Source organism: Mobula hypostoma, chromosome 12, assembly GCF_963921235.1.
Source record: "Mobula hypostoma chromosome 12, sMobHyp1.1, whole genome shotgun sequence".
NCBI lineage: Eukaryota > Metazoa > Chordata > Chondrichthyes > Myliobatiformes > Myliobatidae > Mobula > Mobula hypostoma.
The window spans coordinates 46003991-46028691 of record NC_086108.1 but is presented as its reverse complement, the minus strand read 5'-3'; the positions used below and the strand labels follow the sequence as shown (position 1 = coordinate 46028691).

The following is a 24701-nucleotide window of genomic DNA, read 5'->3' as shown; positions in this document are numbered from 1 at the left end:
TTTAAAGGTAGTTTTTCATTGACTGATCGTTTCCACAGATGCTGCCTGACCTGCTGCGTTCCTCCAGCATGTTGTGAGTGTTAGTTTTAAGGGCAGGGGTGAAAGGTTTAATATGATCCTGAGGGATAGATTTTTTACACAGTGATGAACCAGCTGCTAGAAGAAGTGGTTGAAGCAAATGTATACCTGCTGACATACATTTAAAAAGTATGTGGTCAGGTTTGTTAGGGAATATCCTGTATTTATGTGAATGTAGCAGATATTAAAATCCAGCAAGAACTAATATTCAGTTCTTAATGTGAATTGTAAATTGCAAGCAGTAAATTGAGGTTAAAAGCACAGCTTTGCAAATAAACAATCCTGTCCATAAGAGAGATGGTTTGCAAAATGGTGACCATGAGATGTTTGTATATACATCAGCCAAACATTAAGACAATGGGGTTGTGTTAATTGCCCTGCATCAAACCAGGCAACATCTAACAACTAAGTTATCTGCATCCTGACTTGAGTTCCAGTTGGCAGACCAGACTGATGTTGTCAATTAGCATATCAAACATGGTCACGGGTATAGGCAATCAATATTTTTCTGTACTTAGAACATTTGTTTATTCAGTAACAGCCTTGACAACATTAATGTTGGGTAAACACAAGGAATTCTGCAGATGCTGGAAATTCAAGCAACACACATCAAAGTTGCTGGTGAACGCAGCAGGCCAGGCAGCATCTCCAGGAAGCGGTACATCCGATGTTTCGGGCCGAGACCCTTCGTCAGGACTAACTGAAGGAAGAGCTAGTAAGAGATTTGAAAGTGGGAGGGGGAGGGGAGATCCAAAATGATAGGAGAAGATAGGAGGGGGAGGGATGGAGCCAAGAGCTGGACAGGTGATTGGCAAAAGGGATATGAGAGGATCATGGGACAGGAGGCCCAGGGAGAAGGAAAAGGGGGAGGGGTGAAAACCCAGAGGATGGGCAAGGGCTAAGAGGTATAGTCAGCGGGACAGAGGGAGAAAAAGGAGAGAGAGAGAAAGAATGTGTGTATATAAATAAATAACGGATGGGGTACGAGGGGGAGATGGGGCATTAGCGGAAGTTAGAGAAGTCAATGTTCATGCCATCAGGTTGGAGGCTACCCAGACGGAATATAAGGTGTTGTTCGTCCAACCTGAGTGTGGCTTCATCTTTACAGTAGAGGAGGCCGTGGATAGACATGTCAGAACGGGAATGGGATGTGGAATTAAAATGTGTGGCCACTGGGAGATCCTGCTTTCTCTGACAGACAGAGCGTAGGTGTTCAGCAAAACGATCTCCCAGTCTGCGTCGGGTCTTGCCAATATATAGAAGGCCACATCGGGAGCACCAGATGCAGTATATCACCCCAGCCAACTCACAGGTGAAGTGTCGCCTCACCTGGAAGGACTGTCTGGGGCCCTGAATGGTGGTAAGGGAGGAAGTGTAAGGGCATGTGTAGCACTTGTTCTGCTTACAAGGATAATTGCCAGGAGGGAGATCAGTGGGGAGGGATGGGGGGGGACGAATGGACAAGGGAGATGCGTAAGGAGCGATCCCTGTGGAAAGCGGGGCGGGGGGGGAGGGAAAGATATGCTTAGTGGTGGGATCCCGTTGGAAGTGGCGGAAGTTACGGAGAATAATATGTTGGACCCGGAGGCTGGTGGGGTGATAGGTGAGGACAAGGGGAACCTTATTCCTAGTGGGGTGACGGGAGGCTGGAGTGAGAGCAGATGTGCGTGAAATGGGGGAGATGCGTTTGAGAGCAGAGTTGATGGTGGAGGAAGGGAAGCCCCTTTCTTTTAAAAAAGGAGGACATCTCCCTCGTCCTAGAATGAAAAACCTCAAATGAGAGCAGATGCGGCGGAGACGGAGGAATTGCGAGAAGGGGATGGCATTTTTGCAAGAGACAGGGTGAGAAGAGGAATAGTCCAGATAGCTGTGAGAGTCAGTGGGTATCTGGCTCTCTGTTGTCAGAAGTTTTTTTTAGAATATTTGTGTTAGTTAATTTCTCCCAGCCAGGGCTTTTGAACTTCAGATGTGTCTTATCAATTACAAAGTACTTCCACTGTAAATATATACCTCAGAGGAACAATTTGTCAATGCAAAGTATAGAAGTAAACAATGTCATTGTAACTATTGAGATTGTATTAAATCACCAGCTGTTACCTTTGATCTTAAGGGTACAATATTAAAATGTGATGTGCTTTTGAGTTTAAAGAACTACCAGGAGAGTTGTGGACTTCAGAAAGGGTAAGAAGAGGGAACACACCAATCCTCACTGAGCAGTCAAAAGTGGAAAGTGTGAGCAATTTCATGTTCCTGGGTGTCAACACCTGTGAGGATCTCTCCTTATTCACAAAGAAGGCACTACAGTGGTTATATTTCATTAGCAGTTTGAAGAGATTTGGTATGTCACCAGAGAAACTCACAGATTTCTACAGATGTATCATGGAGATCATTCTAACTGGCTACAACACCGTTGGGTATGGGGGGGCGGTGCACGGCACAGGATCAAAATAAGCTGCAGAAAGTTGTAAAATCATTCAGCTCCACCATAGGCACTCCTCTCCCCGCATCCCTAGGACACCTTCAAGCAGTGATGCCTCAGAAAGGTGGCATCCATTATTAAGGATCCCAGTCATCCTGGACATCCCCACCTCACATTGATACCATCAGGCCGAAGGTACAGGAGCCTGAAGGAGCAGACTCAATGATTCAGGAGTAGCTTCTTCCTCTCCGCCATCGGATTTCTGAACGGACATTGGACCCATGAATACTACCTCACTACTTCGTTTTCTTTTTGTGCTACTTATTTAATTTAACTTTTTAAATATATATAAACTTACTGTAATTTGCTGTTCTTAATATTATGTTTCGCAATGTACAGGCTGCCATACAACAACAAATTTCATGATATACCAGTGATATTAAACCTGATTCTGAGGGTCTTTATGAGAATGTCTGTTTGTTGTGATGAATACAGACTTTCATATCTACAACTTCTCCGGTCAGTCACTACAAAGTATATGGGAGATAAGAGTGTTGAGGTACATGAGTCAAGTGTTGGGAATTGGGATTAGCCATGAAGCTTCTGTTTGGTCAGAATGGACACTTATGGACCAAAGGGCCTTACTTCTGTGCTGACTCTTATTGATAAAACTATATTGCACACCCTGACGGAATGCTCAGTTGCTCCATTATTGCTGTACAGACCATTGAAAAGAACTTAAAATACCTCTCTCCTTGCCACTGAGCAGCTGCAGAAGGAGATGTGGGAAAACAGGTCAGGGAGGAAGCAGCTATCTTGGGTGAAGCCACTGCCAATGCAGTCCTGTACGCTGTTTGGTCCCACACCACTGTCAGGTATGGCTGATGTTGCAGCATTTCGCACTGAGTCACAGAGTCATAGCGCACCACAGCACAGAAGAAGGCCCTTTGGCGCATCCCATCCATGCTGTTCTGGTCTTCTGCCTAGTCCCATATAAGTGCACCCAGACCATAATCCTTCCAAGCCTTCTCATCCATGTACTCATCCAAAGTTCTCTTAAATGCTGCAATTGAACCCACATCCTCCACTTCTGGTGGCAGCCCATTCAACACTCGCACCACCCTCTAAGTGAAGAAGCTTCCCCTCAGGTTGCCCTTAAATATTTCACCTTTCACCTGGCCAATAACCTCTCGTTCTAGTTTCAGCCGACCTGAGAACAAGCAGCCTGTGTGCATTCACCCTATCTAAACTGCTCCTCTCATAACTTTATATCCCTCCAAAAGATCGCCCCTCATTTTTCTGTGATCCAAAGAATAAAGTCCTAACCTATTCAAACTTGCCTCCAGGAGCATCCTTGTAATTTTTCTCTGCATCTTTTAATCTTATTAATAGCTTTCTAGGAGGTAGATGATGAGAACTGCACACAATCCCCAAACGCAGCCTCATCAGTATCCTATACAACTTCAACAGAACTTTCCAATGAAACCCAGTGCGGTAGAAGCTCCCTTTATAAACCTATCTACCTGCGATACCACTTTTAAGGAATTGTGGATCTGTATTCCCAGGTCCCTTTATCTTATTGCACACCTCACAGCCCTCCCATCCACTGTGTAAGTCTGAGGGATGTGCAATGCTACATTCTTTGAAGGAACATAATCATGCTTCAGCAACTAGACCAAGCAAGTACAAAGCCATCCCAAGAACCTCTCTGCTGCAAGGTCTAGTCTTTGTATTTTTTGTGCTTAAATAAACAAAGGTTGTGAGTTGCACCTTAATGCACAATAACACATGCATGAGATGTTGTCAGTGGGCGAACTCAGGGGCATCATGAACAGACATGACCAGGCCAGGCTCCTGAAAGGTGCTGAACTGAAGGGAAATGAATGGTTGCGTGATTTGACTTGCAGAAAGCTAATTTATTTGGGAATTGTGCATAACATGAGCGGATGGTTCCAGTTTCACAGCACTGTTTCTTCGTCGCTCTATCTACATTTAACAGTGACTTGTCATTGTCGCTTTTGGGTCTGATTGTTTAAATTCTAGCACGCAATGCAATTGTGAAGTGGCAGAGTCACTAATCTCAGAGCAGCCTGCCTTTTCCCACTGGAAAGAACAGTGGAAGGAAAGGCTAAGCTTGAGCTTGTATCTGTTCAATGCATGTTGGGAGCAGCAAGCATTGAATTATTTCCTACTCATATCCACGACTGACTGAGTAACAAATGCTCCCGGCTCTCACTCTGTACTATTGCTGAACCCTACATGGCAACTCCACTCAAAAACAGAGTCCAATCTGATTGGGATTCCCCAGCGTTGTGCCAGTGAGACCTGAGGAAAGATCATTTTAATTGGAATTCTTAGTCCACAGAAAAGGAATTAGTTTACTCAGGTTCAATATTTTTACTGGTTTGCAAATGTTTTAATGTGATTTAGTTAACTTCATTTTGATATTTTTCTTAACCAGTTGCATTAATTTTATATTTTTAAATGCCTGTGAATGTCAAAGATATTTAAACACTACAAAGTAGTCTTACTTACAGTATACAAGTCTACACTCCCCCCCCCCCCACCGACCCTCACCCTCTCCCCCTCTCCCCCTCTACTTTGTTAAAGATTGCAGGAGCAGGACTTCCAAGGCATGCCCACTGTGGCTTGTCATCATTGAGGTCTCGACACCCTTCACAAGTGTAGAGGCTCCACCCCGCCCCCCCCCCAGGTAAGGGCAAGTGGGTGGGGACCATAGTCAACAAGCCAGATCCAACGAGATTAGACCCAGACCGACCCATTCAACCACAAGGTTATAGGTGTAGTTAAACTGCCTCTCAAACATGGGTCTGAAACTATTTTGGTTGCATCTTTGATTCCATTCTTGGTACTGTGTTAGAAATAGTTTGCTGAGACACACCCGAGAGGCAAGGTGCATAACCTTGGCTTCCCCTCTAAGAGCCAACAGCACTAGATGACAATAAGCCAATTCTCGGATGATTTGGGTGAGATTAGAGGTTTTACTGGTTGTGGTCCAAAAAGAATGCAGTGGATAATCCCGTTTCACAATAGAGACCCGGTCTCCGGTTATTTTTCTGTCATTCAATGATTTAATTCTGTACTCAGTTTTAATCTGCAGTTTGAATTGTTTCTCTTCACTTTTGTTCACCATTTTTAAACTTACTATGATGTCCTTCTTCTGTGTTAACCGCCTGAGCCAACCCCACCTATTGTTGGTTAAAAGTGATCCCTTTTATTTTCTTGGAAGAGCAAATGTATTTCAAAAAATACTTGAAACATCTGTTTTTTTCCAGTGTAGATGTAGGATATGCAGTGAATTATTAATATTTTGTTCTGTTTATTCTTCCAGGTGAGTCCAGCTTCAGCCTGTGCCCAGACCAACTACGGCTACCTCTCATCTTCTACTTCTGCCATCCTTCCGTGTTTTACATCAATAAACTGCTGCTCTCTGGACTCATTAAGGTAAAAGTGACAGAAATCCATGATTATTACAGATCATCTCCTGGAAAACTAGAATAAATGCTCTATATGGCATTAATCTTGGACAAACACATTTAAAATCAGGTCAAGGAAAGAAATAGTATTGCATCCTTTTATTTATTTTGTCCAATCCCTTGTGCTTAATGTGATTGCTAGGTTGACATGAATAATCAAAGTCCTGAAATATTAATAATGTTGCATGGTGCTGTCAGTGAGAGAACTTGACATTTCTTTTGAATATTCTCCCTCTTGTTTTCTCAAGGCAATGCCTGCAGTCAAGGTCTGATTGTGCTGACTCTCCCATCGTCCCAGTGGTAATTTTTCCCCTAAATGATCCAGCTCTATGAATGCAATATAGAAGAAACATCACTGTAAAATCTGATCCTGCCATTAGCAGAGAACCATTTGGAAAGAAGACGATAGTCAAATGTTCATGGTTCATATTAACTGCTTCCAGGGACAATTCCAGGGGACAATTTGAGTGAGCTTTAATTTTGATTTGATGTGTCATTCACCTGTAGTTGGTTTTAGTTTGAAAATGGCATTACATAAAAATGAAAAGTGTTGCATTTCCGCAATTCCCGGATGCCCAGGACTCCTAACAGGCAACTCAGTACTTTTCTGAAGCACAGCCACTGTGAACCTCAGAAAAAAAAATGTAATAATGACAGAATAATCTGTGAATTGTCACCTGAGGTATAAAATTAGTTTGTCAACCAAGGAGAACAGTCCTACTTTTTTGAATAAATCTCAAAGGGATTTTGTTTTACATCCATTGAAATGTTTTGGCATTTTGTCTGCACGACCATGCTTTCAACTTGAGCTTCAGTATTGATTTTGGTTTCAGGCCTCTGAAATGGGACACTGGACTCTGATTTACATTCAGAGTAAAATATGCAGTCAACAGAGCCAAAGTTCACACCAAAAATAAAATGTGGAACAAAGGTTGCCTTCTCATTCTAGAGCATCAACAATAAAAGATCAGGTTGCAAATTAATAGGGTCAAGACCTCTGCCTGATCAAGTCTTTAACTGAAAGGCTGGTGGTGAGGGGGCTGACAGTTCCAGTTGTCTACTTTTGGTTTCAGCCAGGCACCAACAAAATTACTTACCTGTGCCACCTACTGCCTATCAGCCTGTCCAATTATAAAGCCTAGTCCATCCATGTGGCAATACTTTCTTTTCCTGATGGTCCATCTTTGTGCTGATTGAAGTGTGTGAGCATGGTTATACTAGAGTGCATCTGGATAAAACACCTTCCAAATTTGACTTTCATTCTCAGAATATAAAGAACTAGAACTTCCAAGTCCCCTTGCTCTTCTGATTTCTGAATTTTTCCCCCATTTAGAAAATAGTCTATGCCTTTTTTCCTTCTACCAAACGGCAGGACCACACCCTTCCTTCCAATCTATTCCATTTGCCACTTTGCCCATTCTCCTAATCTATCCAAGTCCTTCTGCAGACTTCCTGCTTCCTCAACACTACCTGCCCCTCCACCTATCTTTGTATCATCTACAAACCTGATGACAAAGTCCATCAATTCTACCATCCAAATCATTGACAAATAACATGAAAAGAAGTGGTTCAAATTATGTATATAAACCAGATGACATGAAAGTGTATAATCTATATAATTACATACATGCAGTATACACAGATACTTACACTTTCTGTCCTGCCCTGTGCGGAACAACACTAGTCACCAGCAGCCAAACAGAGAAGGCCCCCTTTATTCCCACTCTTTGCCTCCTGCTAGGCAGCCAATCTTCTATCCATGCCGGTATCTCTTTTGTGATACCATGGACTCTTATCTTGTTTAGCAACCTCGTGTGTGGCCTTGCCAAAGTACTTCTGAAAATCCAAGTAAATAACATCCACAGACTCTCTTTTATTTATCCTGCCTGTTATTTCCACAAAGAATTTCAACAGATTTTTCAGACAAGATTTTCCCTTAAGGAAACCATGCAGACTTCAGCCTATTTTTATCATGCGCTCCAAGTACCCTGAATCCTCATATTTAATACAGCACTCCAACATCTTCCCAACAACTGAAGTCAGGCTAACCAGCCTATAATTTCCTGTCTTTTGCCTCCCTCGCTTCTTAAAGAGGGGAGTGGCATATGTAATTTTCCAGTCCTGCTGAACCATTCCAGCTGCTCCCAGAAACTCTAACCATTGCTGTTCTGTAACCATCCTTAGTGTTCCCTTCCAATCGACTTCGGCCACCTCCTCTCGTGTGCCTCTGTAATCACTTTTACTCCACTGTAAGCTCATACATCTGAGTTTAGCTTCTCCCTCTCAAGGTTGTAATCACTGCTCTAAGGGTTCCTTTGCCTAAAGCTCCCTAATCAAATCTGGATCATTACATAACATCCAATCCAGAACTGCCTATTCCCTTTCCCTCTCCTGACAGTAACCTTGCTATCTGCCTCCTGCAACTTAGAGGTTGCTACCACCCTATTGCTCCTATCTATCATCTCTTCATTCTCCAGTGAAAGCCAAACGTTGGCCAGCTGCAGCTCCTGTTCCTTGACATGGTTTGTAAGGAGCTACAGCTGGATACCCCTCGTGCAGATGTAGTTATCAGGCAGATTGGAGGTTTCCCAGAGTTCCCACATCTCACATAAAGTACATACCACTGACCCTGGATCCATTGCCACGGCACTAGGTATGTAGTAATGTGCAAAGAAAGATGTAAACTTAGCTTGGCCTTTGCCTCTTCTCGCCCAAGCCTCTTGAGCCGAAGCCTAAAACTAAACACTCTAACACTGATCAACTCCAACTATGATCACTCCCACAATGGCCATTCCGCTTAAACCCAACTTCTTATTGACGTTTACCAAATGCCTAATAGATCACTATGACTGAAGCCCATCAAAAAGTCCCAAAGGGCCCTGAGCTCTTTTTAAATCTCTCATTGCTTCATTTGAACAAGCAATTGCTTGCATCGGAACAACATGGGTCAAAGGTTTCATCCTGTGCTGTACTTTTCGATGCTTAAACATGAGAAGATGTACATCGTGGTTATACAATTTGCTGTTTGTTTTGTCGTCCACAGGAGCAAGTAGAACCCAGCTTTGAAACTCTCTTTGAGGCGGGAGTGGATGAGATGTCCTGGGATGACACGGTGTGTAAAATATTTTCAATAGCGGGCAGGGATTGGGGTGCAGAAGTTTCAAATGTCAAGTTGTATTTATTTACAGTTTATTGACTGGGTTCCAGTGTGGATACTCAAAGGAGCAGTAGCATGAGGATTGGAAATTTTTCAGAATTCAGCAAAGGGAATGCCATGGCATTGGTAAGGAAATGGGAAGAATAATATGAGTAGATGAGTGAGAAGCTTTAAAACAGACTCAAATGTTTGTGGAGAAAGGAAATGATTAGCAAGAACTAATGTGAATCACTTACGGGTTGAAAAAGGAAAAAATTATATCAGTGAATGAAGAATTCACTGGGAAATTAAACAAATGTAGAAGACATAAAAATTCCCAGAACTAGTAGAGAATAGTAATTCTGGAGTGAATAAAGAACTGTAAAAGAAAAGTAACATTAGATTTCCTGGGCTAATTTCTGAAATATGGTTTGATCTATAAACCATTTATATTGGATTCTTTGGGGTTTAGGAAACTATAGGATAATCTAATTGATACAAAGGGTGGGGCAGGAGGTGGTGGTGACAATGTACTGTTGTTGTTGAGATGGTTTCACTAGTGGTAGAGTCTCAGATGAGGAAACGTCATTGCATTATAAGGAGTGATTATTTAAAACTGAGGTCCACAGGAGTTTCTTCTCACAGAGGGTGATGAGTCTCTGGAATTCTCTACACCAGCACATCATGGAGGAAGGAGCACTGGAAGCATTTATAGATGGGATGGCTAATATTTTGAAAAATTGATGTAGTGAAAGCTATGGCAATCAAGCATTGAAGGGTAGCTGAGGCCTGGGGCTGACCAGTCATGACTATGCCAAATGGTAGGGCATAAAATACAGAGTCCATCCTTCTACAGGTCATTATCTTCTAGTCTTCAAACCATCAATCAGTGAGCAGCTTCCCCAAGGGATAGCAAAACTGATCTCTTCTGCTGAATGTAGTTGTGCATAATTAAAGCAACAATTTCCTTCTTTTCTAAAGTTAAATGTTCAGATATGACAATATTTAAAACCAAACATTTTGACCTGAAGATATACTTTGGGACTCTCAAATAATCACAGTAATCCCTTTCTTCTTCTTCCATTCCCCATTCTGGTTATCCTCTCACCCCTTCTCTTCTCCTCACCTGCCCATTACCACCTTCTGATTCTCCTCCTCCTTCCCTTTCTTCTTTTTCCATTCCCCATTCTGGTTACCCTCTCACCCTTTCTCTTCTCCTCGCCTGCCCATTGCCACCTTTTGGTTCTTCTCCTCCTTCTCTTTCTTCTTTGGTCCACTTTCCTCTCCAATTAGATGCCTTCTTCATCAGCCCTTTACCTCTTCCACATCGTCTCCCAGCATCTTAATTCATTTACCTTCCTCTCGCCTGGTCTCACCAATCATCTGCCAGCTTGCACTACTTCCTGTCCTCCCATCTTCCTGTCCTGGCTTCTGCCCTCTTCCTTTCCAATCTTCATGAAGGTTCTCAGCCTGAAGCATCAACTGCTTTTTTTCCCCTATGTACTGTAGATGTTGCCTGACCTGCTTAGTTCCTCCAGCATTGTGTGTGTATTGCTCAAGGTTCCCAGTGTCTGAAGAATCCCTTGTGTTTAGGATGTAGTTTAAATATATTTCTACCTTCAGTGAGCTCGATGAGCATTTTCCATGTGCATCCAGGCAGTCTTGGCCACCTATTCTATTGACAGCAGTTCATCAAGTCAAATCTGACCCTATCCTTGCCTATCATCCACTTTCTGCTTAAGATTTCCAAATTACACTGAAAGGGTGCATCGATGGCTGGTTTTAGATCTCTGCCAATGTTGTCTCCACTCTCCTGGTGATCTCAACTCACTCAGGTCAAAGGCTGGCCATCCAGTTGTTTCAGCTCTCAGATGATATGCCTTCCTTTGAGGCCCGGTAGTATAAGTGCACAAATTGCCTTTTCAAATGCTTCATAACTTTGAAGTTTGTCAAAAGCTGTTTCAATATCATCAGGAGAATTGTCGACTGGGGGGAAGTTTCAACTGGCCTACGTTAAAGGAATGTGTTGAGTACCGGAAGAAGATACGGTATGTAGTTCGTAAAGTCATTCAGGAGACTGTACTAGAGCTTCCAATAACAATGGACAGTCCTTGGGTAAGGAGATAAATATTCTTCCATTTGATTTAAGATACAAAGAGTTCTATGGTGGAGGAAAATGTACTGTTTAGTCAACTCTGTTCATCCCTCATTCAAACTCTCTGCTACTATTAACAAAAATAAAGCAATATGGAAGTTAGGCTGAAGTCAGGGAAATTCCAGGTGACGTTATGTTGGTGGCATACCTTAGCGAACTTTACTAATAATAATTAATAATATTATATATTAACTTTATTACTAATAATAAGCCTTCCCCAGGGTGGAGAGTGCTTCAATGGACAATATAGAGGCAACTTTAAGTGCACCTTATTTCATAGCCTGAGAAGGTCTGATGTACAAGTGTAAAAGGAGGCTTGATTTTCACCCGATCCATGCAATATCTGACTTGGGTATTTGACACAGGATGGGAAAGGAGACTTGTACCGGCATTCTTCCATGCTAGCATGGGGTACCTGAAATAAAACCCTGTTCCATTCCCCACACTAATGACCTCACTTTAAAGGCTCTGGACACTAACAATGATGTAATCAACAATAAAAGCTGTTGGATGGGAGTTTTTCTTTGTGACTAAACAGGTTGTCTGTTTCTTGTAAAATGAACCTAATCAAATGTGAAACTTCAGCAAAGGCACAACTTCGAGGTTTGAAGGGCCTTTTCCTGTGCTGTAATTTTGCACGTTTTTAAGTCCCTTAACCCAGAGTTCAGCTCAGCTCTTAGAAGGGACATCTCTGTGATGAACTTTCTCCTTTTCTTAAATAAGACTATAAGACTATAAGACATAGGAGCAGAATTAGGCCATTTGACCCATCGAGTCTGCTCTGCCATTCAATCATGGCTGATCTTTTTTTCTATCTCCTCCACAACCCCAGTTCCCAGCCTTCTCCCCGTAACCTTTGATGCCATGTCCAATCAAGAACTTATCAATCTCTACCTTAAATACACCCAATGACCTGGCCTCCACAGCTGCATGTGGCAACAATTACCACAAATTCACCACCCTTTGGCTAAAGAAATTTCTCTGTATCTCTGTTTTGAAAGGACACCCCTCTATCCTGAAGCTGTGCCCACTTGTCCTAGACTCTCCCACCATGGGAAACATCCTTTCCACATCTACTCTGTCTAGGCCTTTCAACATTCGAAAGGTTTCAATGAGATTCCCCCTCATCCTTCTAAATTTCAGCAAGTACAGACCCAGAATCATCAAACATTCCTTATGTGATAACCCTTTCATTCCTGGAATCATCCTTGTGAACCTCCTCTGGACCCTCTCCAATGCCAGCACATCTCTTCTAAGATGAGGAGCCAAAAACTGTTCACAATACTCAAGGTGAGGCCTCACCAGTGCCTTATAAAGCCTCAGCATCACATCCTTGCTCTTGTATTCCGGACTTCTTGAAATGAATGCTAATATGGCATTTGCCTTGCTCACCACCGACTCAACCTGCAAGTTAACCTTCAGGGTGTTCTGCACAAGGAATCCCAAGTCCCTCTGCATCTCAGATTCCTGGATTTTCTCCCCAGTTAGAAAATAGTCCACACATTTATTTCTATTACCAAAGTGGATGACCATGCATTTTCCAACATTGTATTTCATTTGCCACTTTCTTGCCCATTCTCCTAATCTGTCTAAGTCCTTCTGCATCCTATCTGTTTCTTCAGCACTACCTGCCCCTCCACCAATTTTTGTATCATCTGCAACTTGGCAACAAAGCTATCTATTACATCAACTAAATCATTTATATACAGCATAAAAAGAAGGGCTCCCAACACTGACCCCTGCAGAACACCTCTAGTTACCAGCAGCCAACCAGAAAAGGTTCCTTTTATTCCCACCTGCTGCCTCCTACTGATCAGCCAATGTTCTAGCCATGTTAGTAACTTTCCTGCAACACCATGGGCTCTTAACTTAGTAAGCAGCCTTATGTGTGGCACGTTATCAAAGGCCTTCTGAAAATCCAAATATGCAACATCCACTACATCCCCTTTATCTATCCTACTTGTAATCTCCTCAAAGAATTCCAACAGGTTTGTCAGGCAAGATTTTCCCTGAAGGAAATCATGCTAGCTTTGTACTATCTTGTCCTGTGTCACCAAGTACTCCATCACCTCATCCTTAACGATTGATTCGAACATCTTCCCAACCACTGAGGTCTGTCTAACTGGTCTATAATTTCCTTTCTGCTGCCTTCCTCCTTTCTTAAAGAGTGGAGTGACATTTGCAATTTTCCAGTCCTCTGGCACCATGCCAGAGTTCAATGAGTTTTGAAAGATCATTTCTAATTCCACCACAATTTCTAATGCTACCTCTTTCAAGGAGTCTGAGAGTCTGAGTGGGAGTGCCGAGAAAGACATTTTTGAAATTTTCGTTATTTTTTTTCTCCAACGGTGTTCTGAGAGGCGGGACTGCGCAGGCGTGTGACGTTGGGCAGTGCAGCGCGGCAGATTTAAAAGGAACAGAGCCTCATAGAGCGGGCAGCGTAGTTTGCGGGCTGCGGAGTGAGCCGGGAGCAGAGTGAAGACTTAAGGGCTTCGGCTCAACGGGCTTAGGCGAAAACAGGTGAGGCGAGGAAGGTTTGGCATTCATTTTCTGTTGCTATTTGAGGAGAGGGGCAGTATGAGTGTGAGGGCAGTTTGCTGTTCTCGGTGTCGGATGTGGGAGGCCCTGGAGTCTCCAAGCCTCCCGGACGTCTACATCTGCGCCAAGTGCATCAAGATGCAGCTCCTAAGGGACCGCGTTACGGAACTGGAGCTGCAGCTCGATGACCTTCATCTGGTCAGGGAGAGTGAGGAGGTGATAGAGAGGAGTTGCAGGCAGGTGGTCACGCCGGGGCCACGGGAGGCAGACAAGTGGGTCATGGTTAGGAGGGGGAAGGGGAAAAGTCAGGTAATAGGGAGTACTCCGGTGGCTGTGCCCCTTAACAACAGGTACTCCTGTTTGAGTACTGTTGGGGGGGACAGCTTACCCGGGGGAAGCGACAGTGGCCGTGCCTCCAGCACAGAGTCTGGCCCTGTAGCTCAGAAGGGTAGGGCAAGGAAGAGGAGGGCAGTTGTGATAGGGGACTCAATAGTAAGGGGGTCAGATAGGCGATTCTGTGGACACAGTCCAGAGACCCGGATGGTGGTTTGCCTCCCTGGTGCCAGGGTCCAGGATATTTCTGATCGTGTCCAAGATATCCTGAAGTGGGAGGGTGAGGAGCCAGAGGTCGAGGTACATATAGGTACCAATGACATAGGTAGGAAAAGGGATGAGGTCCTGAAAGGAGAATATAGGGAGCTAGGTAGGGAGTTGAGGAAAAGGACCGCAAAGGTAGTAATCTCCGGATTACTGCCTGTGCCACGCGACAGTGAGAGTAGGAATGCGATGAGGTGGAGGATAAATGCGTGGCTGAGGGATTGGAGCAGGGGGCAGGGATTCAAGTTTTTGGATCATTGGGACCTCTTTTGGCGCAGGCGTGACCTGTATAAAAAGGACGGGTTACACTTGAATCCTAGGGGGACCAATATCCTGGCAGGGAGATTAGCAGGGGCTACTGAGGTGACTTTAAACTAGAATGGTTGGGTGGTGGGATTCAAATTAAAGAGGCTAGGCGTGAGGAGGTTAGTTCACAGCAGGGGGATGGGAACCAGTGCAGAGAGACAGAGGGGTGTAAAGTGAGGATAGAAGCAAAAAGTACTAAGGAGAAAAGTAAAAGTGGCAGGCCGACAAATCCAGGGCAAGCATTAAAAAGGGCCACTTTTCAGCATAATTGTATAAGGGCTAAGAGATTTGTAAAAGAGCGCCTGAAGGCTTTGTGTGTCAATGCAAGGAGCATTCGTAATAAGGTGGATGAATTGAAAGTGCAGATTGTTATTAATGATTATGATATAGTTGGGATCACAGAGACATGGCTCCAGGGTGACCAGGGATGGGAGCTCAACGTTTAGGGATATTCAATATTCAGGAGGGATAGACAAGAAGGAAGGGGAGGTGGGGTGGCGTTGCTGGTTAAAGAAGAGATTAACGCAATAGAAAGGAAGGACATAAGCCGGGAAGATGTGGAATCGATATGGGTAGAGCTGCGTAACACTAAGGGGCAGAAGACGCTGGTGGGAGTTGTGTACAGGCCACCTAACAGTAGTAGTGAGGTGGGAGATGGTATTAAACAGGAAATTAGAAATGTGTGCAATAAAGGAACAGCAGTTATAATGGGTGACTTCAATCTACATGTAGATTGGGTGAACCAAATTGGTAAAGGTGCTGAGGAAGAGGATTTCTTGGAATGTATGCGGGATGGTTTTTTGAACCAACATGTCGAGGAACCAACTAGAGAGCAGGCTATTCTGGACTGGGTTTTGAGCAATGAGGAAGGGTTAATTAGCAATCTTGTCGTGAGAGGCCCCTTGGGTAAGAGTGACCATAATATGGTGGAATTCTTCATTAAGATGGAGAGTGACATAGTTAATTCAGAAACAAAGATTCTGAACTTAAAGAGGGGTAACTTTGAAGGTATGAGACGTGAATTAGCTAAGATAGACTGGCAAATGACACTTAAAGGATTGACGGTGGATATGCAATGGCAAGCATTTAAAGGTTGCATGGATGAACTACAACAATTGTTCATCCCAGTTTGGCAAAAGAATAAATCAAGGAAGGTAGTGCACCCGTGGCTGACAAGAGAAATTAGGGATAGTATCAAGTCCAAAGAAGAAGCATACAAATTAGCCAGAGAAAGTGGCTCACCTGAGGACTGGGAGAAATTCAGAGTTCAGCAGAGGAGAACAAAAGGCTTAATTAGGAAAGGGAAAAAAGATTATGAGAGAAAACTGGCAGGGAACATAAAAACGGACTGTAAAAGCTTTTATAGATATGTAAAAAGGAAAAGACTGGTAAAGACAAATGTAGGTCCCCTGCAGACAGAAACAGGTGAATTGATTATGGGGAGCAAGGACATGGCAGACCAATTGAATAATTACTTTGGTTCTGTCTTCAGTAAGGAGGACATAAATAATCTTCCAGAAATAGTAGGGGACAGAGGGTCCAGTGAGATGGAGGAACTGAGCGAAATACATGTTAGTAGGGAACTGGTGTTAAGTAAATTGAAGGGATTGAAGGCAGATAAATCCCCAGGGCCAGATGCTCTGCATCCTAGAGTGCTTAAGGAAGTAGCCCAAGAAATAGTGGATGCATTAGTGATAATTTTTCAAAACTCGTTAGATTCTGGACTAGGTCCTGAGGATTGGAGGGTGGCTAATGTAACTCCACTTTTTAAAAAAGGAGGGAGAGAGAAACCGGGGAATTATAGACCGGTTAGCCTAACGTCAGTGGTGGGGAAACTGCTGGAGTCAGTTATCAAGGATGTGATAACAGCACATTTGGAAAGCAGTGAAATGATCGGACAAAGTCAGCACGGATTTGTGAAAGGAAAATCATGTCTGACGAATCTCATAGAATTTTTTGAGGATGTAACTAGTAGAGTGGATAGGGGAGAACCAGTGGATGTGGTATATTTGGATTTTCAAAAGGCTTTTGACAAGGTCCCACACAGGAGATTAGTGTGCAAACTTAAAGCACACGGTATTGGGGGTAAGGTATTGGTGTGGGTGGAGAATTGGTTAGCAGACAGGAAGCAAAGAGTGGGAATAAATGGGACCTTTTCAGAATGGCAGGCGGTGACTAGTGGGGTACCGCAAGGCTCAGTGCTGGGACCCCAGTTGTTTACAATATATATTAATGACTTGGATGAAGGAATTAAATGCAGCATCTCCAAGTTTGCGCATGACACGAAGCTGGGTGGCAGTGTTAGCTGTGAGGAGGATGCTAAGAGGATGCAGGGTGACTTGGATAGGTTGGGTGAGTGGGCAAATTCATGGCAGATGCAATTTAATGTGGATAAATGTGAAGTTATCCACTTTGGTGGCAAAAATAGGAAAACAGATTATTATCTGAATGGTAGCCGATTAGGAAAAGGGGAGGTGCAACGAGACCTGGGTGTCATTATACACCAGTCATTGAAAGTGGGCATGCAGGTACAGCAGGCCGTGAAAAAGGCGAATGGTATGCTGGCATTTATAGCGAGAGGATTCGAGTACAGGAGCAGGGAGGTACAACTGCAGTTGTACAAGGTCTTGGTGAGACCACACCTGGAGTATTGTGTGCAGTTTTGGTCCCCTAATCTGAGGAAAGACATCCTTGCCATAGAGGGAGTACAAAGAAGGTTCACCAGATTGATTCCTGGGATGGCAGGACTTTCATATGAAGAAAGACTGGATGAAGTGGGCTTGTACTCGTTGGAATTTAGAAGATTGAGGGGGGATCTGATTGAAACGTATAAGATCCTAAAGGGATTGGACAGGCTAGATGCAGGAAGATTGTTCCCAATGTTGGGGAAGTCCAGAACGAGGGGCCACAGTTTGAGGATAGAGGGGAAGCCTTTTAGGATCGAGATTAGGAAAAACTTCTTCACACAGAGAGTGGTGAATCTGTGGAATTCTCTGCCACAGGAAACAGTTGAGGCCAGTTCATTGGCTATATTTAAGAGGGAGTTAGACATGGCCCTTGTGGCTACGGGGGTCAGGGGGTATGGAGGGAAGGCTGGGGCAGGGTTCTGAGTTGGATGATCAGCCATGATCATAATAAATGGCGGTGCAGGCTCGAAGGGCCGAATGGCCTACTCCTGCACCTATTTTCTATGTTTCTATGTTTCTAAAACCCTAGGGTGCAGTTCATCTGGTCCGGGTGACTTATGTACCTTTAGGTCTTTCAGCTTTTTGAGCATCTTCTCTCTTGTAACAGTAACTGCACCCACTTCTCTTCCTTCACACACTACAACATCAGGCATCAGCATATAGCAGGTCTAAGATCTTCTTCAGCATCCAAACCACCAGCTATGCTGAGACGAGCCGGTTTGTGACATTTGGGATTAAAACCTGACTGAACTTCCAAGTGAATTGCAAAAATAAACCTATTGCATTTTTTCAGATTGTTTCCCAAAGACTGCAGTGCATTGCAATACTTTTCTTGTAAGGACAATAACAAAATGAAAGCCAGCTCATTTTTATCTTTTTTTTTCCAGTGGGCAATTTTCATGGGATTTGAACATGAGCGAATTCATTTGGAAACTTCATCCGTGCTAATTCGTCAGCTGCCAATTCACCTGGTTCAGAGGCCTCTAAACTAGAAATATGCCCCGTCAAAGAGTGGTCAGTGGATTTCTCATATTCACAGTGTAGCATTCCTAGATGGCAAAAATATCTCCCTAGGCTGGCACTCTCTTGTGTGATTGGAAGTGGCCTCTCGTGTCTTACATCTTGTGACCACACTGGACACATTAGTGAGTTGGTCATAAGGTTAGAGAGATCAGTGCCCAAGCCCAGAGAGGATAAATAAAAAGGAGGTAAAGGAAATTGTTCTGAAGAAGCTGCAAAGGCCAGCTGAGATGATGGTGGATGAGCACAGTGACAAACTAAAGTGACAAAGGACGGAAGAAGATGGAATCTGATAGTAGACTGTGGATAAAGGGAAGGATATGAAGAGGGGAACCAGTGGGAGGAATGTGTGAATGATGGGCAGATCAAGAGAACAGGGGAGGGGGAAAGAGAAGGGATAATGGGGGCTAGTGAGACAAGGGGCAAAAAAAAGGGTCAGAGGGGAGTAGTTTCCTGAAATTAGAGGAGTTGATGTTGATGCTGTCAGGTTGGAGATGACCAAGGTGGAATATGAGGTGTTGTTCTACAAAACTGTGTCTAGCCTCAGCCTGGTAGTAGGGGAGACCATGGACAGATATGTCAGTGTGGGAATGGGAAGTAAAATTTAAAAAGCTAGCTCAGGGAGATCCCGACAGGTGGAACGAAGGTGCTCAATGAAGTGATCCTCCAACCTGCATCAGGTGTTGTAGGGTAACCGATGACACATATTGTTAGTCATAGAAACTGTTCCACATAATTCACAAACACCGTCATTTCACTTCAAGAGATGACGTCTGATGTAATGATGTTAGAGGAAGGTGACTGTTTTTGGTTTGTTCATAATGGAAGTAAAGTTCTGCAGCTTTTGTTAAGCACAGAAGATGACTCTCGCATGTTTTAGCTGCAAAATCCTACAGTCTCACCAATACAGAGGAGCACCGGATGCAATAAATAACTGTGGATTCACATGTGAATAACTGCCTTTTGGCAAGAAAGACAGCATTATAATTGAACTGCAATGTTGACTAAATGCATAAATAGTTTCACAGCAGTTGGAATAGAAATGTATAGTCTTGGCCTGGTTCTACCGGAAAGCCAATGAGCGAAATATAATAGGATGTATGGAAAGAAAACATTCTTTAATGTTTTTGTTAAATTAGAAGTTGATGGTTCAAAAAGGTGTGTGGAATCCACAGTGATATTGTTGCGGAAAGAGGAATGGAACATTTCTACTAACAAAAAGTACTGAACAAATACATCCGTGTCTGAGGACAGGACTGAAGGGTGATGAGATTGTATAAACCACTGTCTGAGTTAGTGACGAAAGCAATGACCAAGTTGCTTTAGACAATGCAAGGAGTGCTTCCCCCATGACTTGGCATCAGTTCAGGTGAGATCAAGGCAGAAGCAGTAAGGAATCAGAAAGCATTTTCCTGTGGACTGTTTTAGAAACAGACTGGCAGGGGCCAGATGGCTTCAAACGCTTTGTGCTCTGGGAGGATCAAAGGAAAGAGAGGGCAGAAGGGACTCAAATAGAACAGTTTAAAAGTTGCACAGATTCGGATATACAGTAATGCTTTTGTTTTCATTGCATGTCATTATTTTAAGCAAAAAGGAAATGAGTGTTCCCGTAGCAATCATCAATTTTTTTTGATTTACATCTTCATTCTCACCTGTAGGTTTCCAGTCATTGGCCAACCCCCTCATCAAAGTCTCAGCTTCCAGAGTTACTTTTGGAAAACCAAGGAATTTCCCATCTTATGGCTGGGACAATGAATATGGACAAAAGATACTAGAGTATGTATACAAACTTCCTATTAGATAGCACAGAATGCCTTTGCACAGTCAAATTGCATTAAACACACACACACAATATACTTAGCCAAGAAATGGACAAAGAAAGGAAATCAGAAAAACCTGTCAGAGACAAAAGTAAATTGGCTGATTGCCTTTGAATAGGAGTAGCAGACTCAGGAACAGTTTTAAATATAGTGAGAATCTAGTAATTGGGAGTAACCCTTTCCCAGAAGTTATAGATGTGCACACAAGCAGCCAAATATGCAAATGAATAAAGCTTTCAAGAGAAGTAGGTGATTTATTTCCTTGATTGTTAAGTAACAGGGTATGTTCCTGTGGAACCAATGGTCAGTTTGATGAACTGCAGTAACTTGCCAGGTCTGTTTGGAGGTCAGTAAAGAACCAACATCTATGGTGTAGACTCAGAGTTCATAATAAATCAATAATAAAGACACTATTATGTCTACTGGTTCTGAATTTAGTAAGAGCTCTGAATAACCAGTCCACATCTACAGCCCATTTTCTGTCTAAAAGTGGGCTGGCTGCAACAATAGTAACAATATCATGTTCTGCCTAAAGGACACATTTTAATCAGAATCAGAATCAGAGCCAGGTTTATTGTAATGGGCATGTGTTGTGAAATTAGTTAACTTTGCAGCAGCAGTTGAACATGATAATATAGAAACAAAAATAATAAATAATTCAATTACAGTAAGTGTGTATCTATGTGTGTTTTAAAAAAAGTGAGTTAGTGTTCACAGGTTCAATGTCCATTTAGGAATCATATGGCAGAGGGGAAGAATCTGTTTCTGAATCACTGAGTGTGTGCCTTCAGGCTTCTGTACCTCCTTCCTGATGGTAGCAATGAGAAGAGGGCATGTCCTGGGTGACAGGGGTCCTTAATAATGGACAGCGCCTTTCTAAGGCACCACTCCTTGAAGATGTCTTGGATACTACAGGGAATAGTACCCAAGACAGAGCTGACTAATTTTATAACTTTCTGTAGCTGCTTTTGGTCCTGTGCAATAGCCCTCCAACACCCCACCTACCCCCACACCAGACAGTGATGCAGCCTGTCAGAATGCTCTCCATGGTACATCTGTAGAAGTTTTTGAGTGTTTTAGGTGACAAACCAAATCTCTTCAAACTCCTAATGAAATATAACCACTGTCTTGCCTTCTTTATAGATGCATTGATATGTTGAGACCAAATTAGAGCCTCAGAGATCTTGACAGCCAGGAACTTGAAATTGCTCACTCTCTCCACTTCTGATCCCTCTATGCTGCACCAGAAAACATTGTGAATAAAATTAATGTTATTCCTCTTTGTGGGAGCATGCTGCAGACAAATTGTTCGCTGATTTCCTCAAGTAAACTACATCCCAAAAAGCACTTAACTGTGGAGCTGCAGATTCACAGTCCCAGCAACCCAGGTTCAATCCTGGCCTCCAGTGCTGTCTTCTGAATTTGCATGTTTTCCCTGTGCCTGCTTGGTTTTCCTCCTGGTGCCCTGTGTTCCTTATGGATGTAAGTTGCCTCCAGAGCACAGGTGACTAGTAGGACCTGAGGGGAGTTGAGGTCGTGGATGATGGACATACAAAAAGGACCTGGGAATACAGATCCATAATTCTTTGATGTGGTACCACAGTAGATAGGGTCAAAACGCTTTTGACATATTGGCCTTTATAAAGCAGTGCGTTGAGTACGGGAGTTGGGCTGTTAATGCTGACATTGTACAAGATGTTGCTGAGGCAGAGTCTTCAGTATTATGTGCAGTTTTGGTCACCTATCTGCAGGGAAAACATCAATAAGCTTGAACGAGTGCTGAGAAAATTACAGGCTGTTGCTGGACTTGAAGACTTGAGTTATGGGGAAAGGTTGAATCAGTTAAGACTTTATTGCCTGGATCGCAGAAGAATGAGGGGAAGTCTTATGGAGGTACTGTGTACAAAGTTATGAGAGGTAAGGACTGGTGCTTCTCCTCTCAGGCTGGGTGAGAGTAGAACTAGAGACCATAGGTTTAGTGTGAAAGGTGAAATATTCAGAGGGAATTCTGGAGAGAAACTTCTTCATTCAGAAGATGGTGCGAATCTGGAACAAGCTGCTAGCAGAAGTAGCAGGTGCAGGATGGGTACACAGATGAGAGGAGATTGGAGGAATATGGTCCAGGTGCAGGATAGGTACGTAGATGAGAGGAGATTGGAGGAATATGGTCCAGGTGCAGGATAGGTACATAGATGAGAGGAGATTGGAGGAATATGGTCCAGGTGCAGGATAGGTACGTAGATGAGAGAAGATTGGAGGAATATAGTCCAGGTGCAGGATAGGTACATAGATGAGAGGAGATTGGAGAAATATGGTCCAGGTGCAGGATAGATACATAGATGAGAGGAGATTGAAGGAATATGGTCCAGGTGCAGGATAGGTACGTAGATGAGAGGAGATTGGAGGAATATGGTCCAGGTGCAGGATAGGTACGTAGATGAGAGGAGATTGGAGGAATATGGTCCAGGTGCAGGATAGGTACATAGATGAGAGGAGATTGGAGGAATATGGTCCAGGTGCAGGATAGGTACGTAGATGAGAGAAGATTGGAGGAATATAGTCCAGGTGCAGGATAGGTACATAGATGAGAGGAGATTGGAGGAATATGGTCCAGGTGCAGGATAGATACATAGATGAGAGGAGATTGGAGGAATATGGTCCAGGTGCAGGATAGATACATAGATGAGAGGAGATTGGAGGAATATGGTCCAGGTGCAGGATAGGTACATAGATGAGAGGAGATTGGAGGAATATGGTCCAGGTGCAGGATAGGTACGTAGATGAGAGGAGATTGAAGGAATATGGTCTAGGTGCAGGATAGGTACGTAGATGAGAGGAGATTGGAGGAATATGGTCCAGGTGCAGGATAGGTACATAGATGAGAGGAGATTGGAGGAATATGGTCCAGGTGCAGGATAGGTACATAGATGAGAGGAGATTGGAGGAATATGGTCCAGGTGCAGGATAGGTACATAGATGAGAGGAGATTGGAGGAATATGGTCCAGGTGCAGGATAGATACATAGATGAGAGGAGATTGGAGGAATATGGTCCAGGTGCAGGATAGGTACGTAGATGAGAGGAGATTGAAGGAATATGGTCTAGGTGCAGGATAGGTACGTAGATGAGAGGAGATTGGAGGAATATGGTCCAGGTGCAGGATAGGTACATAGATGAGAGGAGATTGGAGGAATATGGTCCAGGTGCAGGATAGATACATAGATGAGAGGAGATTGGAGGAATATGGTCCAGGTGCAGGATAGATACATAGATGAGAGGAGATTGGAGGAATATGGTCCAGGTGCAGGATAGGTACATAGATGAGAGGAGATTGGAGGAATATGGTCCAGGTGCAGGATAGGTACATAGATGAGAGGAGATTGGAGGAATATGGTCCAGGTGCAGGATAGATACATAGATGAGAGGAGATTGGAGGAATATGGTCCAGGTGCAGGATAGGTACATAGATGAGAGGAGATTGGAGGAATATGGTCCAGGTGCAGGATAGGTACGTAGATGAGAGGAGATTGAAGGAATATGGTCTAGGTGCAGGATAGGTACGTAGATGAGAGGAGATTGGAGGAATATGGTCCAGGTGCAGGATAGGTACATAGATGAGAGGAGATTGGAGGAATATGGTCCAGGTGCAGGATAGATACATAGATGAGAGGAGATTGGAGGAATATGGTCCAGGTGCAGGATAGATACATAGATGAGAGGAGATTGGAGGAATATGGTCCAGGTGCAGGATAGGTACATAGATGAGAGGAGATTGGAGGAATATGGTCCAGGTGCAGGATAGGTACGTAGATGAGAGAAGATTGGAGGAATATGGTCCAGGTGCAGGATAGATACATAGATGAGAGGAGATTGGAGGAATATGGTCCAGGTGCAGGATAGATACATAGATGAGAGGAGATTGGAGGAATATGGTCCAGGTGCAGGATAGATACATAGATGAGAGGAGATTGGAGGAATATGGTCCAGGTGCAGGATAGGTACATAGATGAGAGGAGATTGGAGGAATATGGTCCAGGTGCAGGATAGGTACATAGATGAGAGGAGATTGGAGGAATATGGTCTAGGTGCAGGATAGGTACATAGATGAGAGGAGATTGGAGGAATATGGTCCAGGTGCAGGATAGGTACATAGATGAGAGGAGATTGGAGGAATATGGTCCAGGTGCAGGATAGGTACATAGATGAGAGGAGATTGGAGGAATATGGTCCAGGTGCAGGATAGGTACGTAGATGAGAGGAGATTGAAGGAATATGGTCCAGGTGCAGGATAGATACATAGATGAGAGGAGATTGGAGGAATATGGTCCAGGTGCAGGATAGATACATAGATGAGAGGAGATTGGAGGAATATGGTCCAGGTGCAGGATAGGTACATAGATGAGAGGAGATTGGAGGAATATGGTCCAGGTGCAGGATAGGTACGTAGAT

At 43.6% G+C, this 24701-nt stretch overlaps 1 protein-coding gene across 2 annotated transcripts in view; it reads left to right on the top strand.

Annotated features, from left to right (window-relative positions):
* The window catches only part of LOC134354760 (uncharacterized), a 42623-nt gene that overhangs the window by 8742 nt on the left and 9180 nt on the right, over window positions 1-24701 (top strand). Inside the window, exons 3-7 of one of the 2 annotated variants that reach the window (XM_063063975.1) lie at window positions 5850-5962; window positions 9038-9106; window positions 11105-11245; window positions 18301-18427; window positions 20092-20209. In XM_063063975.1, coding sequence (XP_062920045.1) covers window positions 5850-5962; window positions 9038-9106; window positions 11105-11245; window positions 18301-18405 — 428 coding nt within the window. In that variant the 3' untranslated portion in view covers window positions 18406-18427; window positions 20092-20209. Of the gene's footprint in view, window positions 1-5849; window positions 5963-9037; window positions 9107-11104; window positions 13806-18300; window positions 18428-20091; window positions 20210-24701 lie in introns of those variants that run through there. The other variant, XM_063063974.1, reaches the window with a different exon arrangement.